The 24782-nt window shown below is 51.1% G+C and overlaps 6 protein-coding genes across 6 annotated transcripts; 2 read left to right on the top strand and 4 right to left on the bottom strand.

The window, feature by feature from the left end:
* The first annotated feature begins 1880 nt into the window (after window positions 1–1880).
* BCR38DRAFT_425229 (uncharacterized protein) lies at window positions 1881–3220 on the top strand. Its single transcript, XM_040859708.1, has one exon. It carries the CDS (start codon window positions 2044–2046, stop codon window positions 3181–3183), a length of 1140 nt encoding a protein of 379 aa, XP_040719362.1. The 5' UTR covers window positions 1881–2043; the 3' UTR covers window positions 3184–3220.
* Window positions 3221–3630: 410 nt separating this feature from the next.
* BCR38DRAFT_508552 (uncharacterized protein) lies at window positions 3631–9866 on the bottom strand (the record flags this gene model as incomplete). The annotated part of the gene is made up of 10 exons (XM_040864978.1): window positions 3631–5352; window positions 5412–5486; window positions 5562–5846; window positions 5902–6774; window positions 6911–6936; window positions 6991–7037; window positions 7143–8525; window positions 8685–9327; window positions 9386–9735; window positions 9775–9866. 10 exons carry the CDS (start codon window positions 9864–9866, stop codon window positions 3631–3633), a joined length of 5496 nt encoding a protein of 1831 aa, XP_040719361.1.
* Window positions 9867–11485: 1619 nt separating this feature from the next.
* BCR38DRAFT_455842 (putative cytochrome P450) lies at window positions 11486–13361 on the top strand (the record flags this gene model as incomplete). Its single annotated transcript, XM_040861843.1, has 6 exons — window positions 11486–11530; window positions 11653–11803; window positions 11874–11933; window positions 12014–12301; window positions 12331–12696; window positions 12757–13361. The coding sequence occupies 6 exons, from the start codon at window positions 11486–11488 to the stop codon at window positions 13359–13361; spliced, it is 1515 nt and encodes a 504-aa protein (XP_040719360.1).
* A 478-nt stretch (window positions 13362–13839) lies between these two features.
* On the bottom strand, window positions 13840–15005 carry BCR38DRAFT_482543 (uncharacterized protein; the record flags this gene model as incomplete). The annotated part of the gene is made up of 3 exons (XM_040863519.1): window positions 13840–14603; window positions 14682–14730; window positions 14781–15005. 3 exons carry the CDS (start codon window positions 15003–15005, stop codon window positions 13840–13842), a joined length of 1038 nt encoding a protein of 345 aa, XP_040719359.1.
* Window positions 15006–17451: 2446 nt separating this feature from the next.
* On the bottom strand, window positions 17452–19727 carry BCR38DRAFT_425219 (MFS transporter). Its single transcript, XM_040859707.1, has 5 exons — window positions 19306–19727; window positions 18392–19242; window positions 18016–18295; window positions 17866–17953; window positions 17452–17765 (listed from the first exon to the last, which is right to left on the bottom strand). The coding sequence occupies exons 1-5, from the start codon at window positions 19422–19424 to the stop codon at window positions 17694–17696; spliced, it is 1410 nt and encodes a 469-aa protein (XP_040719358.1). The 5' UTR covers window positions 19425–19727; the 3' UTR covers window positions 17452–17693.
* A 990-nt stretch (window positions 19728–20717) lies between these two features.
* BCR38DRAFT_508541 (uncharacterized protein) lies at window positions 20718–21704 on the bottom strand (the record flags this gene model as incomplete). The annotated part of the gene is made up of 2 exons (XM_040864977.1): window positions 21432–21704; window positions 20718–21169 (listed from the first exon to the last, which is right to left on the bottom strand). The coding sequence occupies exons 1-2, from the start codon at window positions 21514–21516 to the stop codon at window positions 20718–20720; spliced, it is 537 nt and encodes a 178-aa protein (XP_040719357.1). The 5' UTR covers window positions 21517–21704.
* Between the last annotated feature and the right edge of the window lie 3078 nt (window positions 21705–24782).

Raw genomic sequence — 24782 nt, 5'->3', positions numbered from 1 at the left:
CCACAGTGTCGCCGGTAGTCTCAGCGAGGTTCCTAGGAGTCTGGTTCGACCGCAAACTGACGTGGCACGCCCATGTTGAGCGTGTTAAAACAAAAATGGCAACTCAAAAGCTAGCCCTGACAAAGCTAGTCAATATGTCGTGGAGCTGCGATCTTATACGGGCGAGGCTGTTATATACGGTGGTTATCCGTAGCGCGATCGCCTTCGGGGCGACTGCGTGGCATACTATAAGTGAGGAACCGGCAGGGCCAGCTAAGAGCCTGGTGGGGATACAGAACGAGTGCCTCCGGGTAGTCTGTGGCGCCCACAAAGCGACGCCGGTTCGCCACCTGGAAGCAGAAGCAGCAATCCCGCCACTAGACCTCTATCTTAGTGCCCGGGCTGCTAAGTTTGAAGAACGGCTACGGCTTAGCGGGAAGAGAAATCTGCTTCGCAGCGCGAGCGCTAAAGCGTCACATATACTCCGGCAGGATAGGCCGGCGAAGAGGAAGCAGGCGTCGCAGCTACTCCGACCGGCAGGGTACACTATGGAGAAGGAGGCCCGGGGCTCCGAGTGGATGAGTGAGGAAAAGGAGGTCCCGGCTGCCCTCCTCGGCCACTGGAGGAAGAGATGGCTCACCGGAGCAGAGCATCACGATCGCCAGCGACGCGCTATCGCTGAGGAACCGGAGGGCCCTTCGATGCAGATGTCAGAGCCACAAGTGTCATCCGAGGCGGGCCGGCTTCCACCAGGAAGGAAGTCGTTTGTGGCGAATGAGGAGCCGGGAGGCCGTTTGTGGCGGCTAGAGAGCCGCTTGTGGCGAATGAGAGCTGTTGAAGCCGTTTGCAGCGGATAGGGAATCGCTTGGTTGCAGATAAAGAGCCGCTATCCAAGATATTGGCCGAAGTCGGAGGAACACAGACATGCGGAAGCAAACATCCAGAATCCAACAGAGAACCTCGGCTGGCTATAAGTAAGGAGTCGAGACGGAGGAAGATAGAGAGGGCAGAGATCAATGAACTACTGTGGACACCCCTACCTGCCATCATCAAGTGACCACCAGGGGAACACGCCTATTTCTCCCCTTCACTCTGTACTATCGCCTTCGGTCCAGGCCGTAACCTGACAGCAGATACCGAAAGGGGGCAAGTATTTCGGCCTGAACCGACTGGAGGCGTCTACGCTGTGCCAGATCAGGACGGAAAAAATAGGACTAGCAGCCTTCTTATTCAAGACAGGGGCTTTTGGCGTGTACTCGCCGCTATGCCGCTGTGGCGACGCCCCTGAGATGGCAGAGCACGTAATCCTCTTTTGCGGGCTGTTGGAAGGACCGAGGGAACGATTACGGGCCGCTATCGCACCACGGCCACTATACTCTCGCAGAGACCTCGCAACGGCAACAGGAGAACCAGTAGTTAGTGGGACTATTGTAAGGTGGCTGCTAGGGACGGGTCGGACAGCTTCAAGGCCCAGATAGCATCGATCTTCTCAGGGGGGACTTAGTTGGTAGGTTGAGAACCAACATAGTATGGTAGTGGACGCAACGCAGTCGCCAATAGGGCGAAGCGACGACGCAGCGTATGTATTTAGTCCAGCCATTAGGGCACGGTTTGACATACGGGAGTACTAGTAGAGGTACCGGGGGCTTCGAGCCTACGGCGTATTTAATAATAATAATAATAATAATAATTAATTTTCACGGAAAGACGAGCTCAACTGTAGGATTCAGCTCGGTATAACTCTGAAGTAGACTCATAAAGCACGACTTTTCTGTCCTGTGATTCGTGGGCTTTATTTGCGTTGTTATCTAGGATATCCTCAGATCCGGGTCGAGTTCCTGGGCAGCGGGGAAACGTGGGGAGATCTACGCTGTATGACGGTGGGCGAACCACATCATTAGCAGTGGCATTGGTAGCTTTTATTCCGAAATCCGAACACATAATCAAGACAATACTCGATTAAGTGCGGGGACAAAGTTGCGACTAGGATTCTACTAAATAACCCTCTCTGGATCTAATTTCCATATGTACGACCAACCGAAGATTTACTCTTAAGCATTAGTAATGCAGAAGATAGAGATTCAGATCCTTCTTTTCACCTTCCTCCTTGTTAAAACAGCTCAAGGATGCTTCTTTGATGAGGATTGCAGTTTGAACGGAGTTTGTTCTCCTGTGGACCAAACATGCATATGTGATCCAGGTTGGAAATCAGATGACTGCGGCGAACTTGACCTCCTGCCTGCGACGAGATGGACAGGCTACAACTACACAAACGTCACGCTATCTGATCAGTATAGCACAAAAGGGAATTCCTCCTGGGGTGGCTCAATCATTCATGATCGACACGATAAGCAACTCTTCCATCTTTTCGTTGATCAATTTGCCCACGGCTGCGGGCTGTCGGGGTGGAGACCTTTCAGCACAGTCATACGAGCCGAGTCAAGAACAGGACCGGCGGGACCATACCATTTCGTGCAGGAGATCTTCGGCACTTTCCGCCACAATGCAGCCACTGTATGGAGTCCCGCAGATGAGAAATATCTTCTTTATACCATCGGGGTAGAGACGGACACCCCTGATACGTGTAAATCATACAAATGGGCCAATAATATCTCCATCTCCAGCGCTCCCGAAGTTCAGGGCCCATGGACTCCGTTTGAATATCTCATTAACGGCACAAATCCGTCGCCTTGGCCGCTGTGGGAGGAAGAAAACCCGACGTCAAAAGTACTCCTAGCTGTCGAGGACAACTTCATATTCAGTGCCAGTGACTTCTCCAGTCCCTATAATCAAATCAAATCGATGCCCTGGAACACTTCCGACTACAGCAATCATTGGACTGAAGATCCGTTTCTCTGGCGGGACAAAAGAAGCAATTGGCATATCCTCTGTCATTGGATGATAGACATTACTGAACGCGGAGAGAAATATCCTCGAGTTGGTGGGCACATGTTCTCGCGAAGTTTGACAGGAAAATGGACGTTTAAGCTGCAGGAGGTGTACAATACAACAGTACATTTTTCGGACGGGGGACGTACGGATTACTACAGGAGGGAGAGACCTCGGCTATTTTTGAGTGATGATGGAGATTTCACGCCATTGTACTTGATCAATGGGGTACAAGAGTTTAATAGCTCGGCAAGCTACACGCTAATTCAGCCTATTGGACGTGGATCAGGGAGTCTTGGGATCGCACAGTTATGACCAAAACAAACGCAAATATTTCGTAGAACATATCAAGAATTGTTAATTTCTGCAGCCTGCTTCATATGTTCATGGGTTTATTCGTATCTGTTGACACTTGACCTGATGTGAGGATCCCGCAAACGCCAAACACCAACCCCATATACCATATCACTGTGAGGGCCCTGGCGATATCCGTGTGATCGGTGTGCCTCAGATAAATCACAATATTGCTTGCCTGAGTGAAAGATTTTCTTGTGGCCTCGAGCCTAATCATGTCCCTGATGGCAGCGACGGCAATAATGTGTGACATGTCACAGCCAGTCATTTGGCAGGTTCTGGCTTTCGCCTTGCTGGGCTTCTTTTTCTTAAGCTCTCTATTTTGATTGAATAGAAAATTCTAGATACCTAAGGAAAAACAGGTGACTTCAAAATGAATGTGCTTAGAAAATACAGAATTTGTATGACTCATGTTTTGCCTTCACCAGCCATGGCCTGTCTGATATTATCTCCTAGGTGCGTGAACGAAGGGCTCTGAATAATAGTAAACGTGCTGATCTCAACGCCAACCTGCTGCCGGATCCAGTTCCGCACCTCCATAGCAACTAGCGAGCCCATGCCGAGGCTCTCAAGGGGCCGGTCCAGGGGGAAGCTGTCCTCATCCTTAATCAGAAAGTTGGCGAGCGCCACCGCGAGGGCTTTGGCAATGACACCTGATTTTTCCTCTTCGGACTGCTCGGCCACGAGGAGGCTTTTCAGCGTGTTACCTCCGGACGAACTGCCGCTGTTGGATGTCTCGGTCGACTTTTCTAGGTTATGGTAGATGCTCATGCGCACGTCGCGCTTCCAGGTAACTCGGGTCGAGGGAGATGATATCGGAGTTGTAATATTGAGCCCAAGAACCACCTGACCAAGGCATTGATAACTCATGTTGGTGTCACTAGATGCATGCGAAGGCCTAGACCTCTTCAGGGCTAAAATGATAGCATCGAGGAGATGCTGCTCCCGCAGGATGTACATGCCGGTTATTTCGAGGCTCTTTAGTATGGTGTTGTTCCCTGAGACATAACCTACATCTCCCATGAGACCGACATCGATGACCGAAGCCGCAAGACCGTTTCGGTGTCGGTATTGCACGAAGGCATCGAGGAACGTGTTGGCTGCTGCATAGTTGGCCTGGCCCCACAGGCCGATCAGGCCACTCTGCGAAGAGAACAATAGGAAGAAATCCAGGGGAGACGAGACGGTGGCGTAATGTAGGTTCCACGTTCCCTTGACCTTGGGTTCCACGGCTGCGGTCCAGTCTGAGAATGTCATCTCGGAAAGCCCGACATCCTTCAATACCATGGACAGGTTGATAACTCCCGCGATCGGCTGGGCGGCAGTAGCAGTGTCTACAGCGGTCTGTACATCAGCCATGCTGCTGACACTACCGACAACTAACAGCACCTGACAGCCTTGGGAGCGTAGGTCCGCTAAGAAGCCTTGTATCTCAGGTCCCTCTTGGGCAGATCTGGATAGAAAGACCAGATTTCGAGCACCGTGTTCCACCATCCATGTGGCGACAGCTCTCCCTAAGCCGCCTAAGCCGCCTACGAGCAAGTAGCTGCGGTCTGAGCGAAAAAGTGGCGTCGGCTTGAACCCGACTGATTCCATGACAGACTTGCCTCCTTGCTCTGAGTCTAGATCTCGCGGGCCATCAGGCATTTCGACGACAATCTTACCAATGTGCTTCGCCGCCTGCATGGTCCTGTAGGCGTCCTGGATCTCGGCGGCAGGGAAGGTCCCAGAGATGGTTGGGCCCCTGATGGCGCCTGAACGAATCAGCTCGACACAGCGGTCCAGCAACTCGGCAGCCCTTGCTGGGCGGGACTGAGAAAGCCCGCGAAGGTCGAGGCCGATAAAAGTTCGATTCGCTTCAAACATCTCCATGGCTAGCTTGGCTCGTCGTTGGAAATCTCGCTTTCCGATCTCGACCATGATGCCAAATTCTGCGACGCACTTCCACGACGCATGTAGGAGGTCGCCCGATAGCGAGTTGAGCACCACATCGACACCAGCATTCTTGGTAGCGCGCATCACTTCGGGTAGGAATGACGGATCACGAGAGGTGAAGATATGGCTTGGATCAATGCCGTAGTTGTCCATGAGATACTTTCGTTTGGTCTCGCTGCCAACTGTGCAGTATATCTTTTGATAACATGTCAGTAAATTCGGCGGCAAAGAAGACCAGAAAGGCCAGTACTTACTTCTGCACCAATTATCTGCGCTATTTGAATTGCCGCCAGGCCAACACCGCCGCAAGCCGCGTGGATAAGAATGGACTGTGTGTCGAAAAGAAAAACGTCAGTCTAGTGCCTCTAGATTAGGCTCATCTAGTCGATTGCTTCATTACTCACCTGCCCCATTTGTAGATTCGACATTCCAACCAATGCCATGAGAGCGGTGGCGTAAACACAGGGCACCGTAGCTCCTTGGATGAAACTCATTGAACTGTCAATTTTGACACACATAGACTCCTGCAGGGTAATATGCGTCGCAAAGCAACCGTCGCCCAGGCACATGATTCTATCACCAACCGAGAAGCGTTGGACCCCGGGCCCTACCGCCCGAACGATGCCACTAGCCTCAAAGCCCATCTCGCTGGGGTTACCTTGGACGATACCGAGGGCAAGAACAACATCCTGCCATCAGTTAGTATATGTGATCTTAAAAATTACAGTTTAAATGATTACGAACTCGGAAGTTGAGGCCGACTGCCTTTGTCTCGACGAGAATCTCACCCTCCGCAGGACTTTTGATTTTTTGGTCGCTCCACTTCATCGTATGCAGAAGACCCGGAGTCGTCATGGTAAGGTGCTTGAGCGTGCCATTACGAGTCTCTTTACCATTAATTCCCGCGAATGCATGGGTCATTGTCTGCCAGTGAAGTCGTGGAACGAGGATCTTTCCCTCTACTATGGCGTATTCGTAGTCAGGATCCGTAGATTTGGGGTTCACGTGGGGAGTGTGAGCCCTGCGTAAGATGTCGGTTATGGCTTTAGTGGCGGTTGGCGGTGTCGTGGTGCCGTCGATTTCAATGGTGAGAAACTCCCGAGAGTACTCGTTGCGAGCCGTTCTGGCGAGGCCAAGCATCATGGCCCCCCGGGGGTCTTCACAGTTAACCTGGGAGGCCTGGGTCACCCAAACCATCTTTTCCTTGTGCGATTGCAAGTATCCAATCATCGTTTTGAATGTTTCTTCTGACATGTTGTGGAGAACAGGTTCTTGGAGGTCCACAAGCGAAATCGTGTCGCAAGCGGGCAGAGGCTGACCGAAGAGGCAGATGTCCACAACCACGTCCAACTCTTCGAGACAGCGGCGCATCTCAGAAACATAAGGCCCGTCAGATGCGACACACAATAGCGTCACTCTCGAGGGTGTAGTCCTCCGACTCTCGCGCGAGACCATGATGCCAGCGCTGAGGTGATATGGCGCAGCAGAATCGAGAACGATGGCTTCAGGCTCCTGGAATCCTGCAGCAACTAATTCTTTGGTCCAGCGTTCTGGCGAGATCCATGGCTGTTCCACGCGGTTGTCATCTGCGCCGAGCCACCAGCCTGAAAGGAAGGCCTTTGAAATCGGTTCAGTCAGCTCAAATATTCCTAGCTGGTGTACGCCGCTTTACGGGTGTGGACTTAGCCTTTGTTTTCGGCAAGGTTTGATGGAAATTGGAGGGATATATATGCAGTTGAGAGCAGAGACTAACCATAACGTAGTTCATGAACATGGAATCTAGGCAAAGTCAGCAAAGTAAGATTACGTAGCCGTGATGAGAAATTTACTTACCCGGGCAAAGCTCTTCTAAAAACAAACGCCCACCAGGACTAAGAAGACTATGCACGTTTTTAAGAGTAGTGTTCAAGTAAGGAGTAGCGTGGAGAACCTAAGAAGGCAGACTGTTGTTAGCATCATGACCCAATGATGGTAAAAATACAGACTTGCATAGAAAAAGAGACCCTACATTAGCCCCGATGATCAGGTCGTAGCTGCCGAGCTGGAATCCCTGTTCAGCAGGATCTTTGGAAATGTCCAAGACGCTGATCTCCATGCCTTCAGCACCGGCGAATCGCTCCTTCGCGGCCGCCATGAAACCCGCTGAGATATCGGTATACGAATAACAACTGTATAGACGCTCTCCATAGGGGGATGTGAGCGCTTGAAGCACTCTGGCCGTGGTACCACCAGTGCCTGCGCCCACCTCGAGAACTCGCAAATGAGGGTTTGTGTTCGCCATGAGCCGGATCGCGTCGGCTGAGTCGAACGACATGGAATAGTAGAAGTTGCTGAGGACATTGTCTGGCAAAAGCACGTGCAGGGCATGTGTTTCCCCGGCAAATATGGCAGGCGCCTCGACAAACAGACGATGGACTGCCGTTGAGAAGACGGCATCGGGCGAGTCTGAAAGCTCGGCCACTATCGCGTTAATCCTAGCGAGTCTTTGTTCGTGATTTAGATGGTGAAGATCCCGGTCTTTAGAGATCAGAACGTTCGCCCCAGACTGATATTTCTCCGTGTGGCGTCGCATCCAGTTCAAGGACTTGAAAAGATGCTCCGGAGTTTCGTCGTTCGTCTTTATTCGTTCCAGGCGGTCGAAACTGCACAGGATGATGAGTTCCTCCAGTAGGGGCCACTCCTTCCGGCGTGGGACACGCGGATGCAATCCAGTTTCGGCGCCGACAAAATCACTGTGTGGTTTCCAATCGAGTTGCGTAATCAGAGGCACTTGGTCGTCTTCTGTCGAGCTCCTTGTGAGGACCGAGGTCTTCATTCCTTTCAGACTCAGAACGGGTCTTTCAGCACCGTGCGCCACGACGTCTCCCGTCCAGGACCCTAACTCATCCAAACTGTTGATCTTGGCCGTGACTTCCAAACCCAGGGCGCTGGGGGAGATAACCATCTCTTCGATGAAGGTTGGCACAGCCAGTTGGCTAGTATTGCGCCTGAGTCTGCGGCACGCGGCAACGGTGAAGAGCTGGAAACATTGATCGATGACTGCAGGGTGTAAGGAATATGTTGAGCATCTTGCACCGTCAGAAGCCGCCCCTTGAATTTGATTTGCCACCGTGGCCTTCGCTTGGCTCGAGGTAGTAGCGGCCGAGACGTATTTCATTCCCTCAAATAATCCAGTGTAGTTGAATCCAACTCGTCTAAGAATGCTGTACCAATCCTTCTCGTCTACCTTTCGCGGATACGGAGCAGCACCTGGAACACCAGTGTCGACATAGAATGACGTGTCCGTTGATGCCATGGCTTCGCCGTGGCAGTTGCTGACCCATCCCGTTCCGTCAAAGGAGGTGATAGTGAATTCATACCAGGGTGAGCTGTCAGATGTGTATGCCATGATGGGCTTCAGACTGGTTACAAGCTCGACCGGCTTGTCCATCTCCAGGACTCATGCTGAGGAAATGCGGACGTTCTTGAGGCTATATGTCGTCTGCCCAGACAACTGTCGCAGTGCTTCGCCGACCATAGCAACTTACCCAGCAGCAGGAAACACAACTTGGCCGTTCACCTCGTGGCCTGTCAACCAAAGTGCATCTTCGAGTGCAAGAACCTTTCTCCAGCAGGGCTCGCTTCCCGTCTCCACGACCCTGTTTCCGAGGAGTTCATGGGGCGGATGCTCCCGGAACCTCCAGCCTCGCGAAACGCGGGGCTCTCCCCAATGGCTTAAGTCCTGCTTCCAGGAGTAGCGTGGAAGATCCCTGAGGAACTTGCCTGGTGGGCAAACCACAGAGAGATCTAACCGTACCGAATGCTGGTAGAGCTTTCCAGCGACATGAAGAAGACTCTCCTTGCTGCTTTTCCCCCTAAAAAGTGTACCGACGTGAACGTCTGAGCGTCCAATATCCCTCAGGATTTGGCCGATAGGGCCAGCCAGCGCAGGATGAGGTCCAATCTCAATCAGTACCACCTTTCCATCTTCATTACGAAGCGCTGAGCGAAGCGCCGAGTTGAACAGAACAGGGCTTTCCATGTTCGCACGCCAGTATGATGCTTCAAGCTTTCCATGACCTGTCAGAAGATCGCCCGTGACAGAGGAATAGAATGCTATCTCGGGCTCGACGCTGCGAATGACAGGCTTGAGCTGCTCTTCATAGGAAGGTCCGTACTCGCACATATGATCTGCACATATCTCCTGCGTTAGAAACACAGACATTTTATCATGAAGATATCGACTTACGGGAATGAAATGCTTTCTCGACCCGGAGCATACGAGCGAATGCTCCGGGTTGATCGGTCTTCAGTTTCTCCATCACCTTTTCAACCCCCTCCGTGTCTCCGGACAAGGTGACACTGCATTGGCTATTTTCACAGGAAATATCCACTCCAGGAAGCAAGTACGGTCGTATTTCATCCCTCCCTAGCCCGACAGCTGCCATGGATCCCTTCCGATTAGAAGAAACGTTACTGATGCCACAGCGTGTTGCAGTAAACATGGCAGCCTCGGCTGTAAGGGCGCCGCAGGCATACGCTGCAGCCGTTTCGCCCGAGGAGTGTCCCAGGGTCAAGTCTGGCACGATACCCCAGGATCTAAGCACGTCAACTAGCGCAATTTGCAAGGCGACGCACAATGGATGACCCATCTCGGCGCTGTGAATGCGACTTGCACCCTGGCCCTTGCGTAGTTCGTCTGCAGATGACATGAGCTCATTGGTCTCCATCGGAGGAAATAATATCTTCGCCTACCCTCAATACTCCACGGCAATGGTGGTTTAAGTATCCGCAAGAAGGTATCTAGCTTCCGGATCGTTGTCCGGAACGTCCATAAGTGCGCGCATTATGTCCGGGCTCGCCGCAGATTCTATAGCCGTACACGCGCAATTCGCCGCCTCGTCCGACCACCAATTTGACGAAATTCGTCATGTAACTGCCCATCAACCTCTCGTTGAGACTGTAGGTCCTGTCCAGCTTGTATACGAAGTGACCCTCCACTCTGTAGCTGTTTTTTCTTCGCACGGCGACGTCGACTTAAGGTCTCATTTGCCTTTCGAAGTGATTCGACCTCGCCTTCTAAAAGGGCAAGCCGATGCATAACCTTCGTTGTACCTCGCGCAATCTGATCTATTCCAGCAAAAATTGACGTTGGTGAGCTATTTTGATGTCGTACAATCCTATTTTTCACATAATCGGTCGAGTGATGGCTTTCGTGACCGTCGAGGATCAATAGGCGATGAGTACCTTTCGTACGAGACTTCGTGTGATGATCGAAGTGTTTTATCCAATCTTCGCCTCTCTCGTTCGTAGTCCAGCCATTTTTAGTAACTGCGATAACCCAATCAGGCGGTAATGGGCTGTTTTCGTACCATGACGAGAGGTGGGTTTTGCCGGCGAAAATGATGTACGGAGGGAGGGCATAACCGGACGACCCAACGCCTTGAATAACTGTAACCCATTCCCGATTTCTATGCTGGGCTGCTCTAGGCCTTCCGCGCCGATAAGAAGTTGTCACGACCATTTCGGACGAGATTTGGCCCATCACAAAACCGGTCTCGTCGAAGTTGTAGATATCCTCCTCCTGGATCGCGTATTTCGCAATTGTATTCCGTACCAGGTCAAACCGCGCGCGATACGCGTCGGGGTCTTCGCAGAGGACTCTCTGATAGTCGATCATTCGATTTAAACGCGTCCGGAGGTCTGGTTATCGTCTTACGAAGCTCGAGGCCCAGTTGACGCCGACGCGTCCCGCGTCGCGACTTCGAAGTAATCGGTTGGCCATATCTTCAACACCACTCAATCGGGGAGGAAATGCTCGAGCGGTTTTACCGTCGCGTCGATACGCAAGGGTTCTAAAAGGTACGTTATAGATCTGACCAGCGCGACGTACACTTAATTTTGGATCAGATTGAAGCGCATATAATGCTAGAATCATATCACTTTCATTCCAAGAACCAACCATAGTTATGTGGTGAAAAACCGCAGGTCAAAGTGGTAGCGTACGAAAATCTGCCGAAGTGTGCAATTGGACCGTGGACTACGTTACTCTTCTTTGTTTTGCAAGAAATCAACCAAACGTAAAACATGAAATAGTAACTAATCGAATATAAATTCTATATCACTTGGAAAACGTGGTACAAAGCTAATGTTCAAATTTTGAGAATACGAATCCAACACTCTCCGAAACAGAGACCAGGTTGATTGCCCACTTATAGTGGCCGAAGAAGTAACCATTGTGCCGGCGTTTTCGTCAAGCCATTCGTACCACGTTTGGTCCCCTTACTTATTAAACACACCGTCAACTCTCAGTTTACACGTCCAGTGAGGTAGTGCCTACATCTTCATCATGCTGCAGTTCTGGCCTTTGGATACGACGCATTTAGATGCGCTCGTAAGTTCAGCTGAAGCTATTGTTATCACTTTGGCTGGTGGTAGCATCCTCCTCGTATGGATTCACATGTTTGCCTTTCTGCATACGATTTCCTAGTCAATGCTAATAATCTAGTTGTTTAGTTTCTCTATAACATCGTTTATCGTGCCTTCTTCCACCCTCTGGCAAAGTATCCAGGGCCTTTGCTGAGCAAATTCACCAACTTGTACAGCGCGTATCATGCCTGGAAAGGTGACATACACCTGGATGTTCTTCGTTGTCACCAGAAATACGGTTCGTGCTCGTGATTTGAACGTTCGGGTACATACATAGAACACCAGTGACTAAAGCCTCGAAATGGTAGGCGACCGTGTGCGCTATGCTCCAAATCGTGTTTTGATTAATAGTCCAGAGGCTCTTAGAGGTAAGATGTCCTTCAACATACTCTTCTATCCCTGATAGACGCTTGCAACGGCCGGATAACGAGTATACCCTATTTAACAGACATCTACGGTCATGGAGCACACGTGAGAAAATTCGATGGATATATGGTACTGTCATCCCAGGCCGTAAACACTCTGACCATGTCAGATAAGGCTCAACACGCTCGCCGGAGACGAGTTATCAGCCAGGCCTTTTCCGAGAGCAGTCTACGACTGTTTGAACCTACCATTATTTCCAGGATCGACAGATTTTGCCAAGTCATACGCGGCCATGCTTCATCTGAAGGGAAATGGACCGAGCCCCAGGACATGGCACATGGATGCAAGTACATATGGATCTTGAATATCGGTTCTCGGATATACTGACGTGGAGTGTAGTCACTCATTTGACGTTTGACCTGATGACAGCCCTGTCCTTTGATGCCGACTATCGTACCATGGAGGAGCCGCAATTTCGCTACGTGGTGCCAGCCATCGAAGAATCGAATATCCGGCTAAGTGTGCTTTGGCAGGCATCCGAATTAACTTTTGGTCATTTGGATCGCAAGTTACTGCCACGGTCGGCCAGAGCAGCTAGGACGTTCGTGAAATTCCTCCGAATGTTGCTGACGAGCCGCCTGGAGCAGGATAAGACGGGAAATAGGGACATTTTCTCTTTCCTGCAGCAGTGTAAAGACCCTGATACAAACAAGGGATTAAGTCTCAAGGAGCTGGGCACAGAGATTGCGACATTCGTCGTAGCTGGTACGATGCTCTAAATCCAAGGAGCCCTCCGACCAAACACTCACATTGTGGACATTCTAGGTACGGACACTTCATCGACGACCATGGCTGCATTATCCCATTATCTCACAGGCTCAGCTCGGTGCTACCGTCGAGCAGCAGCGGAAGTACGCACAACTTTCGCATCAGCTGACGAGATCCGACTCGGGCCCAAGCTCAACTCATGCGTGTTCCTGCGTGCCTGTATGGATGAGGCACTGCGTCTGGCACCGCCAGGGGGTGATCCGCTCTGGCGCGTGGTTGAAGAGGACGGTGCTGCCATCGGCGGGGATTTCATACCCGGCGGTTGCGAAGTCGGTGCGGGCATCTACGCGATGCATCACAGCCCGGAGAACTGGGAGGGTCCCATAAGCTTCACACCCGAGCGATGGCTTGACAAAACGGGCCCCAGACAGCCGTATTTTCCCTTCAACATTGGTCCCAGGAGTTGTGTGGGGAAGCCGCTCGCCATCGCTCAGGTCACGCTTACCTTTGCCCGTCTGCTCTGGGAATTCGACGTTCGGAGGGCAGACAGTGTTAGTTTTCCTGGTGAGGGGAATGACACAAGGCCAACACAATACGTGCTCAAGGACCACGTCACAGGGAAGAAAGAAGGTCCCGTGTTGTGCTTTCGCCGTCGACTTTGATCTTGGTTCAAATGAACGTCGCTAGGTCGGATTGGACGGGAGGACATGCGCTAAGCAAATCCACAGTATCAAATCTAAATTGTTCCAGAAACGCATTTACTCCTTTAACCTACGGAGCATGCTACATCAGAATATGAAAAGGGCATGTGATGCGCTGCGCCGTGATAATTACGGTAGCTAGACACCCACTAGCCGCCCAGCGCCAGGGGCCCTGGAGGGCGGAGGGGTGGCACTTAAAGTTAGTTTTACTTAACTTCTTAATCAGTTACCCCCAAGTCAAATCACGTTTTATTGTTTGATCTATCTGAAAACTGACATTGTTACAAGCCCAGCCCTCATGTTCCCGAAATTGCCTTCAACACCATGCTGTCATATTGGACGCACAATGAGTAGTCTGATTTCATATTTCATGGCTCTAGTTCTAGAAACGTAGCTGTCTGTTAACGTAGTTTCTACGGGCAAATAAACACCAGAAAATCTACTTCTGACCAGCATCTAGAGGCTTGACACACTCAGAAAGCTCTCTTAATGACACCATCAATCGCTGCAGAGTCTGTTGGAGGGACTCGGCATCCATGAACTGATAATTCAATCTTTTCTTGCCTGAATGCAGGGCAATTTCTTCGATCCGCAGACGTAGGATGTTGACAACAGAGTCGCTGTTGGCCAGGATCCGGCTTGTCAGTAAGTTCTTGATGAGATGACCATCCGTCTTCGGCACCTGCCAGTTCCCGAATAGGATAGTTGGTAGATCACGCACGCCGCTGTCATGACTGTACTCGACTCTGATCCAGTTCAGAACAGTTTGCAGGACCGTAATGACTAGCAGAAGGACTTTGCAGTCGAGTCGACAGAAATGACACGCCAGCACGCTGTCAGCGCAAGCCAATACTTTCGTTGTCTTGGCAAGCGTCATGTCCAGGCAGATGATGTTCTGCTGCCGCTCCATGCGATTGAGATGACATAGGTGGCCAGTCAGGCTCCCCAAGCACGTGCAAGTAATCAATTCGTTTTGCTCCTCCCCCGTGTGATTAGGGGCGGGAGAGGTATTGGAGAAATTACTGTCTGTAGGAGGTTCAGACGGCAGTTCCCTTTCAAGATCATTTCCCGCTAGCAATCTCTGCCACTCCGGATCTGTCCAGTTAACCTCAAAACTCTCAAAAGATTCCTCCTCGTTGCTGGATACAATTTCATTGGTAGTGACGGCCGCGGCTGGAGGCGTTGGTAGATACTTGTGAGGATCTAGTCCGCTCGGAGGAAACCATTAGCGAAGGCAAGTTCCAGAGACGCACAGCTGCTTTGGGACGGTCCGTCTCTCACCATTCACGGGCCAGGAGTCTCTTGCTAGGGGCTGAGTCGATATATTTTCCTGACTTGCACTTAGTGACTATCTTCCTGCTAAGAAAGATGCCCACCTACGGCCACAACGCCTGGATAAAATGGTCCAGACAAATGCGGGCTGAAGCCTGCCAGATTACCGATATGGCCAACCGGCGATGGAAGCTGCACCTCGCTCTGAGACGCTTGGATCGGGCCAGGACTACCTGTCCGAGTCGTCTGCCCACCCTGTACTGCGGTGTTAGGAGCAGCGGCCGCCAGCTTTTCGAGTGTCTTGTTGTTGCGGCGGCCCTTTGGCTTGCCCATTTTGGCCATATAGCTATATTGGCATTCTAGGTTGCTGTAGTTGCACAGGTCAACGTTTCCGCCTTCGCGCAGGCGTTTGAAGTGGAGTTCCACAAACCAGTCACGGCATTTTTCACACGGATTACCTCCAGGGCACCGTATCTTGGCCTTATGGCAGGGGTCACAGGCCAGGCGTAGACGTTTTGACATGGCGCAGTGGGATGCTAAATGACAAATCTGGTCGCGACCAGATGCCCAGGAGAGCGTCACAGTCATCTATAATAATGCGTATCAGCTTGAGGCTCTCGTAATATTTTCCGTCAATTTCCGAAATCGGCCAGATTCCCCTTTCGTTCAGCCATGCAGCACGTAGATGGATCGAGATCAGTTTATTGCAGATACAACTTAACCAAACTGTAAGGATTTGTGAACCCCACAACCCCACGAAATACCAAGGGTAGGGGACGTGTCGTACCGTAGATAAAGTGGATGGAATAGAGTGGCGGGATTAGGAGATCTATGCTCTGAGTGGCTGCGTCGTTTTAGCCGAATACCTGCTAGCTTGTCCTTATGCAATACGTGCGGAGATATCTACACTAACCGGCACATGATGCGGCTTACATGTCGAGGCGTGACTAGAGACATCATATTCGCCGGGGTACGTAGGCATCAGTGAGGGGTTTGCTGGTGGGCTGTACGAGGCGTTGTCTGACTAAGCCGATACTTTAATACACGTGTCTGCATGGTATTAATTAGTCGTTTGAAGTCAAGCCAGGGAGTGGCGGCCTAATTTCCCGCCGATATTACTTCTCTTGAACATTGGAAAACGCGAGTCTATTCGCTCCAGTGTCCCCAGCTGCGAGTTCCCAGAGAGGAATTAATGCTACTTCTGGGCTCATAAGAGTGGGGGTTTCCCCTATGGCAGTGCTTGAAATGCATAACACCTTCGGAAATTCCTGGGTGTCCCGGTGATGGTGCCCCAGACTGATCAGCACGATCTGCATCGGGTTTTGTTCTTTGAGAACAGATACCCGACAAGTTCCTTGCTGTCAAATAAAGGTGACATGATTAGCTCGATGTTTTGCTGCCCCACACACTTCTAGACAACCGGCTGGACGGCTTGTACGCTGCTCTATTTGTGTGTGGTTTGCGTTGAAGTTGAGGGGGGCGTGGGAGGCAGGAAATATGTAAAGATTCAAAGAAGCGTACGTGTTCATTCTATACTTCTCACAAGCCTGACAGGGTGGGAGGTTGGATGCCAAGGCTGGAGTATAGCAGTACACGGCGAGGATGTGGGCTAATGGAACCGAAACGTAATAACTTGAGATGAGGTGCAAAAGTCTGAGCCAACCCCCACAAAGCGCGCTATCACTTCGAATCCAATCTCTTCGGAACTGCCTCTTCAGTTACTCGTAAATAATTTAATAATTGGTACGAAAATTCTTGCCCCAATCTGAAATTAAGCACCCAGCTAATAGGGAATTATCCTCCAACAGTGTTACTTCCCTTTATATCTAAGTCATCAAAGGCGTTCCTTAGGCCACGATCCAGACACGTTTTAAATATAAGTCGTAGCGCGATTAGATCAACTATCGACAGATATTTCAATAGTATATTACGAAAGGGTTGGCTAAACGTACTTTAAAATGAAATCCTAGAAACTCCTCGTTGAAACGATTCATTGAAATCTTAAAACTTTACAAGAGCCCCATTAAAATATCCTCAAGAGGCATCTACTCGCCAAACTGTCTGCTATAGGATCAATATCGCGAGCTGCCGACGAGTAGGCAGTCACTAAGCGCGCCGAGCCCGATCGTTTTACCCGCCGAAGCCAGCTAACATGATACAGTGATGCCATTTTTACTCCCTCGTTAAAAGGACTCTCGCCGAGGAGCAGGAGGGCCCCTCGATGCGAATGCCGAAACAGGGCAAGTACTGAGACCTAAACCGACCGGAGGCGTCTACCCTATGCCAGATCAGGACCGGAAAAATAGGACTATCAGCTTTCTTATTTAAGATAGGAGCCTTCGGTGTGTACTCGCCGTTATGCCGCTGTGGAGAGGCCCCCGAGATGGCAGAGCACGTAATCCTCTTTTGCGGCCTGCTGGAAGAATCGAGAGAGCGCCTACGGGCCACTATCGCACCATGGCCGCTGCATACACGTAGAGACCTGGCAACGGCGACGGGGAAACCAGTAGTCAGCGGGACTATCACAAGGTGGCTACTCAGGACTGGCCGGATAGCGCTTAGGCCCGGATAATATCGATCTTCTCAGGGGGACTTTGTTAGTAGGGTGAGAACTAACATAGTATTGTGGTGGACGTAACGCAGTCGCTAATAGAGCGAACCTACGTAGCAGCGTATGTATTTAGTCCAGCCATTAGGGCACGGTTTGACATACGGGAGCACTTGTAGAGCTACCGGGGGCTTCGAGCCTACGGCGTATTTAATAATAATAAAAAAAGGACCCTAAGGAGATCTGACAGACTCAACTCCGCGAACATGAAGATTTTTGAGCCATTTTAAATCAATATAAACAAGTATATTGTCCTGTCCCTTTTCTGTATAGTCCCATCGCTAATAGAGAGCAAAAGAATATTAGCAGTTTTTTGACAATGTCTTCAATCGAGTTTAAATATGGGACTGGTTTTGGCGACGTGTAAAAAGCTGCTTTCCGGTTACGATCTGAGAAACAAACCTCGCAATACCTTATACCTTATGCAAAAGCTTCCAGCCACCAAGCTTGACTCGTGAAATAAAGAACAGCACACCGCCTATAGCCTTTCCGAGTTGTAAATATTAGCTTTCGTGATAAAAAATAGCACAACAAAACTCCTTATATTCGGTCATCAGGCTTCGAACTGGAGATGGAGGTACTGACCATTGTAGCACCCGCGGTTGCAGTGAGTCCATCGAAGCTGTTAGTGCTTTCTTTGATGACACCAATTACAGGAACGCCCACTAATGAACTAAGAGGGTAGATAATGCTGTCAGTCTCAGACCGATGGCAAACAGGATGTTTTTTGCATACCCAATTGCCATGAACATACAGGCGATCCCCATCTTTGCACCAAGGTCGTGGACTCTGCCATCGGCCAGTGCAACTACACACGGAGATGCGAGGCTCATACAGCCACCACAGCTGAGTCCATAGAATGCAGCGAAGAAGATGATACCGGCAAAATTAGGGTAAAAGTCGAGCGGTAGCCAGATGACCAGCATAGCTATCGCCGAGAGTCCGCTCACCATGGCCATGGTGGTGAGTGGCCCAGCATGATCGGATAACCAGCCCGGTAAAACGCGACCAAACACTATTGTTTTATCAGTACATCTTTGCATTGAAGAAAATGTGGACAGGTGGAGACCATGGGACATCTGCAAAGTATATAAACAAAGGAATGGCTTACTTTGGCCCGCATTTATAATGCTCAGCGTGTATTGAGAGAGGCTGAGGCTCGTTCCCGCCTCCTGTGCCATCTCAGGCAAGTAGTTCAGAGGCGACAGGAGACTGAACATACAGAAAAAAGCCCCAATGGCGAAGCAAGCCCAGGCCGCTCCATTGTGGCGTAATGACTTTAAGAAGCCACCTGGTTTCCGGCCTTGTTCTAGATCCTCCGAGTCCGAGCCTTGGGCCGCTGGGCTGAGGTCCACACCTTCCTGCCCGTCTTTAGACTCTGTTATCTGCCCCGCGTCAGTATTGTGAGCACCTGAAAAGCCTTCTTGAAGGCGCTTTTGCTGCTCTGCTCTTTCCCGGGCCTTCCTGGCTGGGAAGGGGCTTTCGCAAAGCAAGACTCCAAAAATCATTCCGAAACCCATAGGCAACGTTGACCACTTGACTGCTGTGGAAAATCCATGTTGGTCAATCAGTCGGGCCACCATGATAGGATAGATAACACCACCGAAACCACCACCGGCACTCGCCATTCCCACTGCCAGGCCTCTCTTGGAGGAGAACCACTGTGTGACGCAGATAACAGCCGGCAGCATCGTGCCGCTGCAGGCCAACCCCAAGGCAAAGCCTTGGCACAACAGGATTTGCCAGTATTTAGTGCACAGGCTGAGCAGGCCTATCGATGCGACGCCCAAGGCAGCGGAGGGTCCTGTAACAGCTCTGATGCCATACAAGTCAACAATGTGACCCATCGGAAGACAGGCCCCGAATATCAAGCATACGGCAACGGTCGTGATCCAGCCGAGTTCCTGAGACGAGTAGCCGGGGAGCAGGACAGTCTTGTAGTAGAGCTGAAACACGCCGCAGCTGGGTACACCCTCTTGTCAGAATACAAGTCTGTAACGTGATTTGAAATGCAATTGCACGTACGCGCTCACGTATCCATATGAGGACGATTGCAGGAGGAATGAACCCAGAACGATGGTCCAGGCTTTCCGGCCACCATTAGGTGCTACGAAAAGGGGCTTGGCGTCCCCGTTAGCCGCCATATGGATGGGAACGGAGTAGCAATCTTCTTGTTGCGTGAGTGAAAGTATTGCAGTCTTGTCGGCTCGAGATGAGCTTCACAGGTAATATGGTTCGATTGTCGCGAACAGAAGCTTCGAGGATATGTGCTGATGCCTCCGAGGCTGGTCTTACACTCTGTGCAAGAAATAGCGCGAATAGAACACTGGCATTACAGGTAAATTCCTGACGGGCTTGACTACTGTTATCATGCCGACTATAACCGACCTATGGACCGTTTTCACTTCATCAAATCGGACTCTGCGCGGAAATATGCCGAAATACTGGCCCTAACAGGTGGATTGTATCTCGATCCTTAAATTCCATGCAAAGGAACCTGTTCACTACATTTGCAAGGGCTATGCAAAGTCAGCAAGGTGGGAGGGGTAATCGGTGTTGGTTCCCGTATCGGCACATAAGCAGCTATGTAAGGTCAGCAAGAGAGGGGTAACTGTGTTGATGCGGATTTATGCATACTCCCTTGACTGGCAAGCTGCAAGCAGCAATGGTTGGAATGTAGATCCAGCTTACGCTGATCGGAGCTGTGAGGACGTCCGTTATGGGTTATGGCCAATTGACGTCAACCCGTTACGATAATCTCTACAGTTGTTCAGGTGATTGTTGTCATCAGCCAAATTGTGTGAGCTGAAAGAGAAAAGTCGAAGTGCTCTCGTGGAAAATAATAAGTAGCCATAATGTCGCGTTCGGCGTTCTTAAGGGTTTATGTGTATTACTGTGACAATAATTACGCAAGAGAACTGGACAGTACTAACCTAGTTACTGTCTCTTCGCAGCAAAAGATCCACTAGTGGCACCCCACACCCTCTAAGCAAGGTAATATAGCTGGGTACATATGCGAGGCTCTGCAATGTTCCTCCTCAACGTCCCTAAGGGTTGAAAATTTTTATTTAACAGCCTACATAATATACATGAGGTCGGGTGTATGATCACAACAGCGCATGACTATGTGCATTACCGGAGCCAGAAAGGCCTCCTTGCAACAAGACCGAATGAGAAATACGATTCATAAATGCAGCCTCGGGTTGCGCAATGTTGATCAGAGATATCGGAGCAACATAATCATACCTTTTCTACCAATGGTCGGTTGCATGAAGGATTTAGGGTGCACTGTATTCTTGTCCATGCTCTGCAAGCCTCACAGTGGACCACATCTACAGAACTGCCGGTAAGGGTCCCATGGTAGTATCCGGCAATGTTTCTATGTTCGCCTTTTCGAAAATCCATAGCCACAAGAAATCAACATTTTGTAAAACGTATCACTTGCCGTGTAATAAATCCCAGCCGTGTGCACGTCTCACTTCCATCCATTCCTTTTCTGCCGATGCGGTGGCATTAACAAAGCCGCCAAGCTCGAGCAATTTGCCCGGTGACACTGTACGTCTGCCGGCCTTCGCGACAAACTTGGAAATTGCAACAGTAAAAATAAGCCCCTTCTTGCTTTCTGCCTGCTCGCCCTTCCCAAACAGTGTTGCTATCCATCCGTCACCATCCTCTACTACTGCTCCAGCTTGTATATGGTAGGACAGGACGTATATCCACTTGTTGTCCCATGTCAAGATACAGGAGCGTGTATCGTACGCCTGAAAGGGGCGGATCTCGCGGCGAAAAGAGATATCAACGCCGGCCAATACCAGGTAGCTTCGGGTCTGACGAAGAGCATAGGTAAAGAGACGTGTGAGTAGCTCCATGCGACTAACGGAGATAAGTGCTGTTGGACTTGTGTATATACACGTCGCATTCGAGGATACATGCATGAGAGGGCGTAGAGTAGGGCTCGAACAGGGAAGCGCTCCGTGATGGTCTTGTTGCTGGTAACAGGCGGAGCCGAGCCAGAGCTGGGATGATTCGAAACTTCAAGTCGATCTCGGGTTAGCCAACAACGCGACCGACTTAAACAAAAGTGGAAAGGGGTCGTACCGTAGACCCAAGTGGTAGCATCTTGAAATTCAAGATAACAAACAATAGCGCACATGAGTACAAGGAGTGGAGACTCAGCAAATAAGTGAAAAACAGACTGGATACCACACCCACGAAGAAGCTCATGAAGAAGGCCATAATTTTGTTGGCTTATGATGGTGCATCGAGTACCAAGGTCGATGCTTACAGAGGATGGAGCAGTACAGATTACAACTTGCAGTGCACTACGATGCAGATCATTCAAGTCATGGCCACGAAGGCAAGGGATGGTAGACAAATATACGACTGCATTGATGACCGGAGGGATGATGTTTGTTGTATCTAACGGGTTTTAATGCTGCACCTTTACCGCCAGATATCGGCCAGGTGCAGTTTATCCTCCAGAGACCAGACAGCTCCCTTTTCACCCCGAATTCAATCAAAACCTACATCTGTCCGAGAGCTTCAAACGTGGTGTGGACGCGTTTCTTCCCAAGTGTTGGATCGCATTGGCGGTGTCTGGATCGTGATCACTTTTCTCCTGGGCTGTGTCAGCATTATGGAAACTTACCTAGACATACGAGTGCTCCAATTACTAGTTCCAATAATTGTGTGAAGCGCGGCAGAGATATCACAATGAAGTCCGATTGGATGGATAAGTGTTCTTGTGTATTCGTTCCGATCTTGAGCTATTTGTCCCATACTCGCCGCATACTCGCCGACACAGTGATGCCATACGCCTTCAGGTAAATGCATGACGTAAACACTAACGGGCTTACAAATCCGACTGTCTTACCTTTATATTATAAACCCATATTAGGGATACGGGGAAATATTATTATTATTATTAAATACGCCGTAGGCTCGAAGCCCCCGGTACCTCTACTAGTACTCCCGTATGTCAAACCGTGCCCTAATGGCTGGACTAAATACATACGCTGCGTCGTCGGTTCGCCCTATTGGCGACTGCGTTGCGTTCACTACCATACTACGTTGGTTCTCAACCTACCAACAAAGTCCCCCCTGAGAAGATCGATGCTATCTGGGCCTTGAAGCTGTCCGACCCGTCCCTAGCAGCCATCTTACAATAGTCCCACTAACTACTGGTTCTCCTGTTGCCGTTGCGAGGTCTCTGCGAGAGTATAGTGGCCGTGGTGCGATGGCGGCCCGTAATCGTTCCCTCGGTCCTTCCAACAGCCCGCAAAAGAGGATTACGTGCTCTGCCGTCTCAGGGGCATCGCCACAGCGGCATAGCGGCGAGTACACGCCAAAAGCCCCTGTCTTGAATAAGAAGGCTGCTAGTCCTATTTTTTCCGTCCTGATCTGGCACAGCGTAGACGCCTCCAGTCGGTTCAGGCCGAAATACTTGCCCCCTTTCGGTATCTGCATCGAAGGGCCCTCCGGTTCCTCAGCGATAGCGCGTCGCTGGCGATCGTGATGCTCTGCTCCGGTGAGCCATCTCTTCCTCCAGTGGTCGAGGAGGGCAGCCGGGACCTCCTTTTCCTCACTCATCCACTCGGAGCCCCGGGCCTCCTTCTCCATAGTGTACCCTGCCGGTCGGAGTAGCTGCGACGCCTGCTTCCTCTTCGCCGGCCTATCCTGCCGGAGTATATGTGACGCTTTAGCGCTCGCGCTGCGAAGCAGATTTCTCTTCCCGCTAAGCCGTAGCCGTTCTTCAAACTTAGCAGCCCGGGCACTAAGATAGAGGTCTAGTGGCGGGATTGCTGCTTCTGCTTCCAGGTGGCGAACCGGCGTCGCTTTGTGGGCACCACAGACTACCCGGAGGCACTCGTTCTGTATCCCCATCAGGCTCTTAGCTGGCCCTGCCGGTTCCTCACTTATAGTATGCCACGCAGTCGCCCCGAAGGCAATCGCGCTACGGATAACCACCGTATATAACAGCCTCGCCCGTATAAGATCGCAGCCCCACGACATATTGACTAGCTTTGTCAGGGCTAGCTTTTGAGTTGCCATTTTTGTTTTAACACGCTCAACATGGGCGTGCCACGTCAGTTTGCGGTCGAACCAGACTCCTAGGAACCTGGCTGAGACTACCGGCGACACTGTGGCGTCCCCAAGGCGAATACTTTGCGGCAAGGGCTCTCGGGCCCTAGTAAAGTGCATTAGCTCACTCTTGTCAGGAGCGAACTCCATCCCGTGCCTCACTGCCCACCGCTGACACGTAGCCCATGCGCTCTCCAACCGGCGGCAGGTCGTGTCTGGATCGGTGCCGACGCTTAGCAGGTTCGTGTCGTCCGCGAACCCGACTACTAAAAGTAGTGGATGCTGCTCCGCTAGCTCCTCGTACAGCGTTGAAATGTATAATATAAACAGTATCGGGGATAGCGGTGACCCCTGGGGGACGCCAGCTCGTAGGGGGATTGGCTCTGACTCCTTGCCATCGAACCGGAGGCGTACCGTTCTATCCTCCACGAAGCTGCGTACCCACTCCTGAACCCACTCCGGGTAGCCTTTCCGGGCTAATATGGAAATCAGCCGTCTATAATTGACCGTATCGAATGCCCCCTTGATGTCTAGCTGTAGCAGCGAGGCGATGCCCCCGCGTCTCCACGCCGTATAGACCACGTCCTCAACTATACGTATTGCCAGTTCGGTGGACCTCCCAGCGCGGTTACCCATTTGGCCGTTTGGTAGTAGGCCGGCCGCCTCAGCTACTTTGGTGATACGCTGGCTCATCGCCGTCTCTATTACCTTCCCTACCGTGCTAAGCAGGGCAATGGGGCGCCAGCCGCCAGGGGTCTGCTTCTGAGCTGTCGTTTTATTAGGCTTAGGGATAATAACCACCCTCGCTGAGCGGAAGCGCTCCGGGTAGTACCCCAGCCTAAAGCTAGCTGTTGCCAGATCCGCTAGGATCTCCCATAGGGGTTCACCGCAGGCCTTTAGCAGGCCAGTGGGGATCAGGTCGTCGCCGGGAGCCTTCCGAGCAGCCGTTCCTTTGATGATAGACTCGATATCCATTGTGGTCACCTCCCTAGGGACGTTCAGCTCTGGTCTCGTCTGTAATAGGCCGCGATCGAGGTCCGATAGATCTATATACGGGTCTGGGAAGAACCTCTCAGCTAGTAATTTTGCCTTCTCATCATGTGTACGTGCTGTAAGCGTGTCGCCGGCGTCCCTCCGGAGATCTGGCAAGCCGTGGGCCTCAGGGGGGGCCCAGCTCCGTAGCCTAGCCCACCTCTGCAGTGCCCACAGGCTTTTGTGATCCTTCGCCGTCCCCTCGAGCTTCTCGTGCCAGCTACGCGTCTGCGCTTCGCTGATTTCGAGCCGTTGTTTTTGGCCGGCTCTTGTATATTCGTCCCAGTTGGTCTGCGACCTTGCCTGGAGGTAGTCCCGCCGTCGTCTCTTCGTCTCAGCGCAAGCCTTGCTAACCTGCGGGCACCACCACGGGACCCCAGCGCCTCGGC

Source organism: Pseudomassariella vexata (assembly GCF_002105095.1).
Source record: "Pseudomassariella vexata strain CBS 129021 chromosome Unknown BCR38scaffold_3, whole genome shotgun sequence".
Lineage (NCBI taxonomy): Eukaryota > Fungi > Ascomycota > Sordariomycetes > Amphisphaeriales > Pseudomassariaceae > Pseudomassariella > Pseudomassariella vexata.
The sequence above is the reverse complement of the archived record's forward strand: the minus strand, read 5'-3'. Positions and strand labels throughout refer to the sequence as shown.

Coding starts and splice junctions, on each gene's coding strand:
- BCR38DRAFT_425229 (XM_040859708.1), top strand. CDS start 2,044: ATGCAGAAGATAGAGATTCAGATCCTTCTTTTCACCTTCCTCCTTGTT.
- BCR38DRAFT_425219 (XM_040859707.1), bottom strand. CDS start 19,424: ATGGCGGCTAACGGGGACGCCAAGCCCCTTTTCGTAGCACCTAATGGT. Junction 19,243..19,305: donor TCATATGGATACGTGAGCGC/GTACGTGCAATT, acceptor GGGTGTACCCAG/CTGCGGCGTGTTTCAGCTCT. Junction 18,296..18,391: donor CATTATAAATGCGGGCCAAA/GTAAGCCATTCC, acceptor ATAAAACAATAG/TGTTTGGTCGCGTTTTACCG.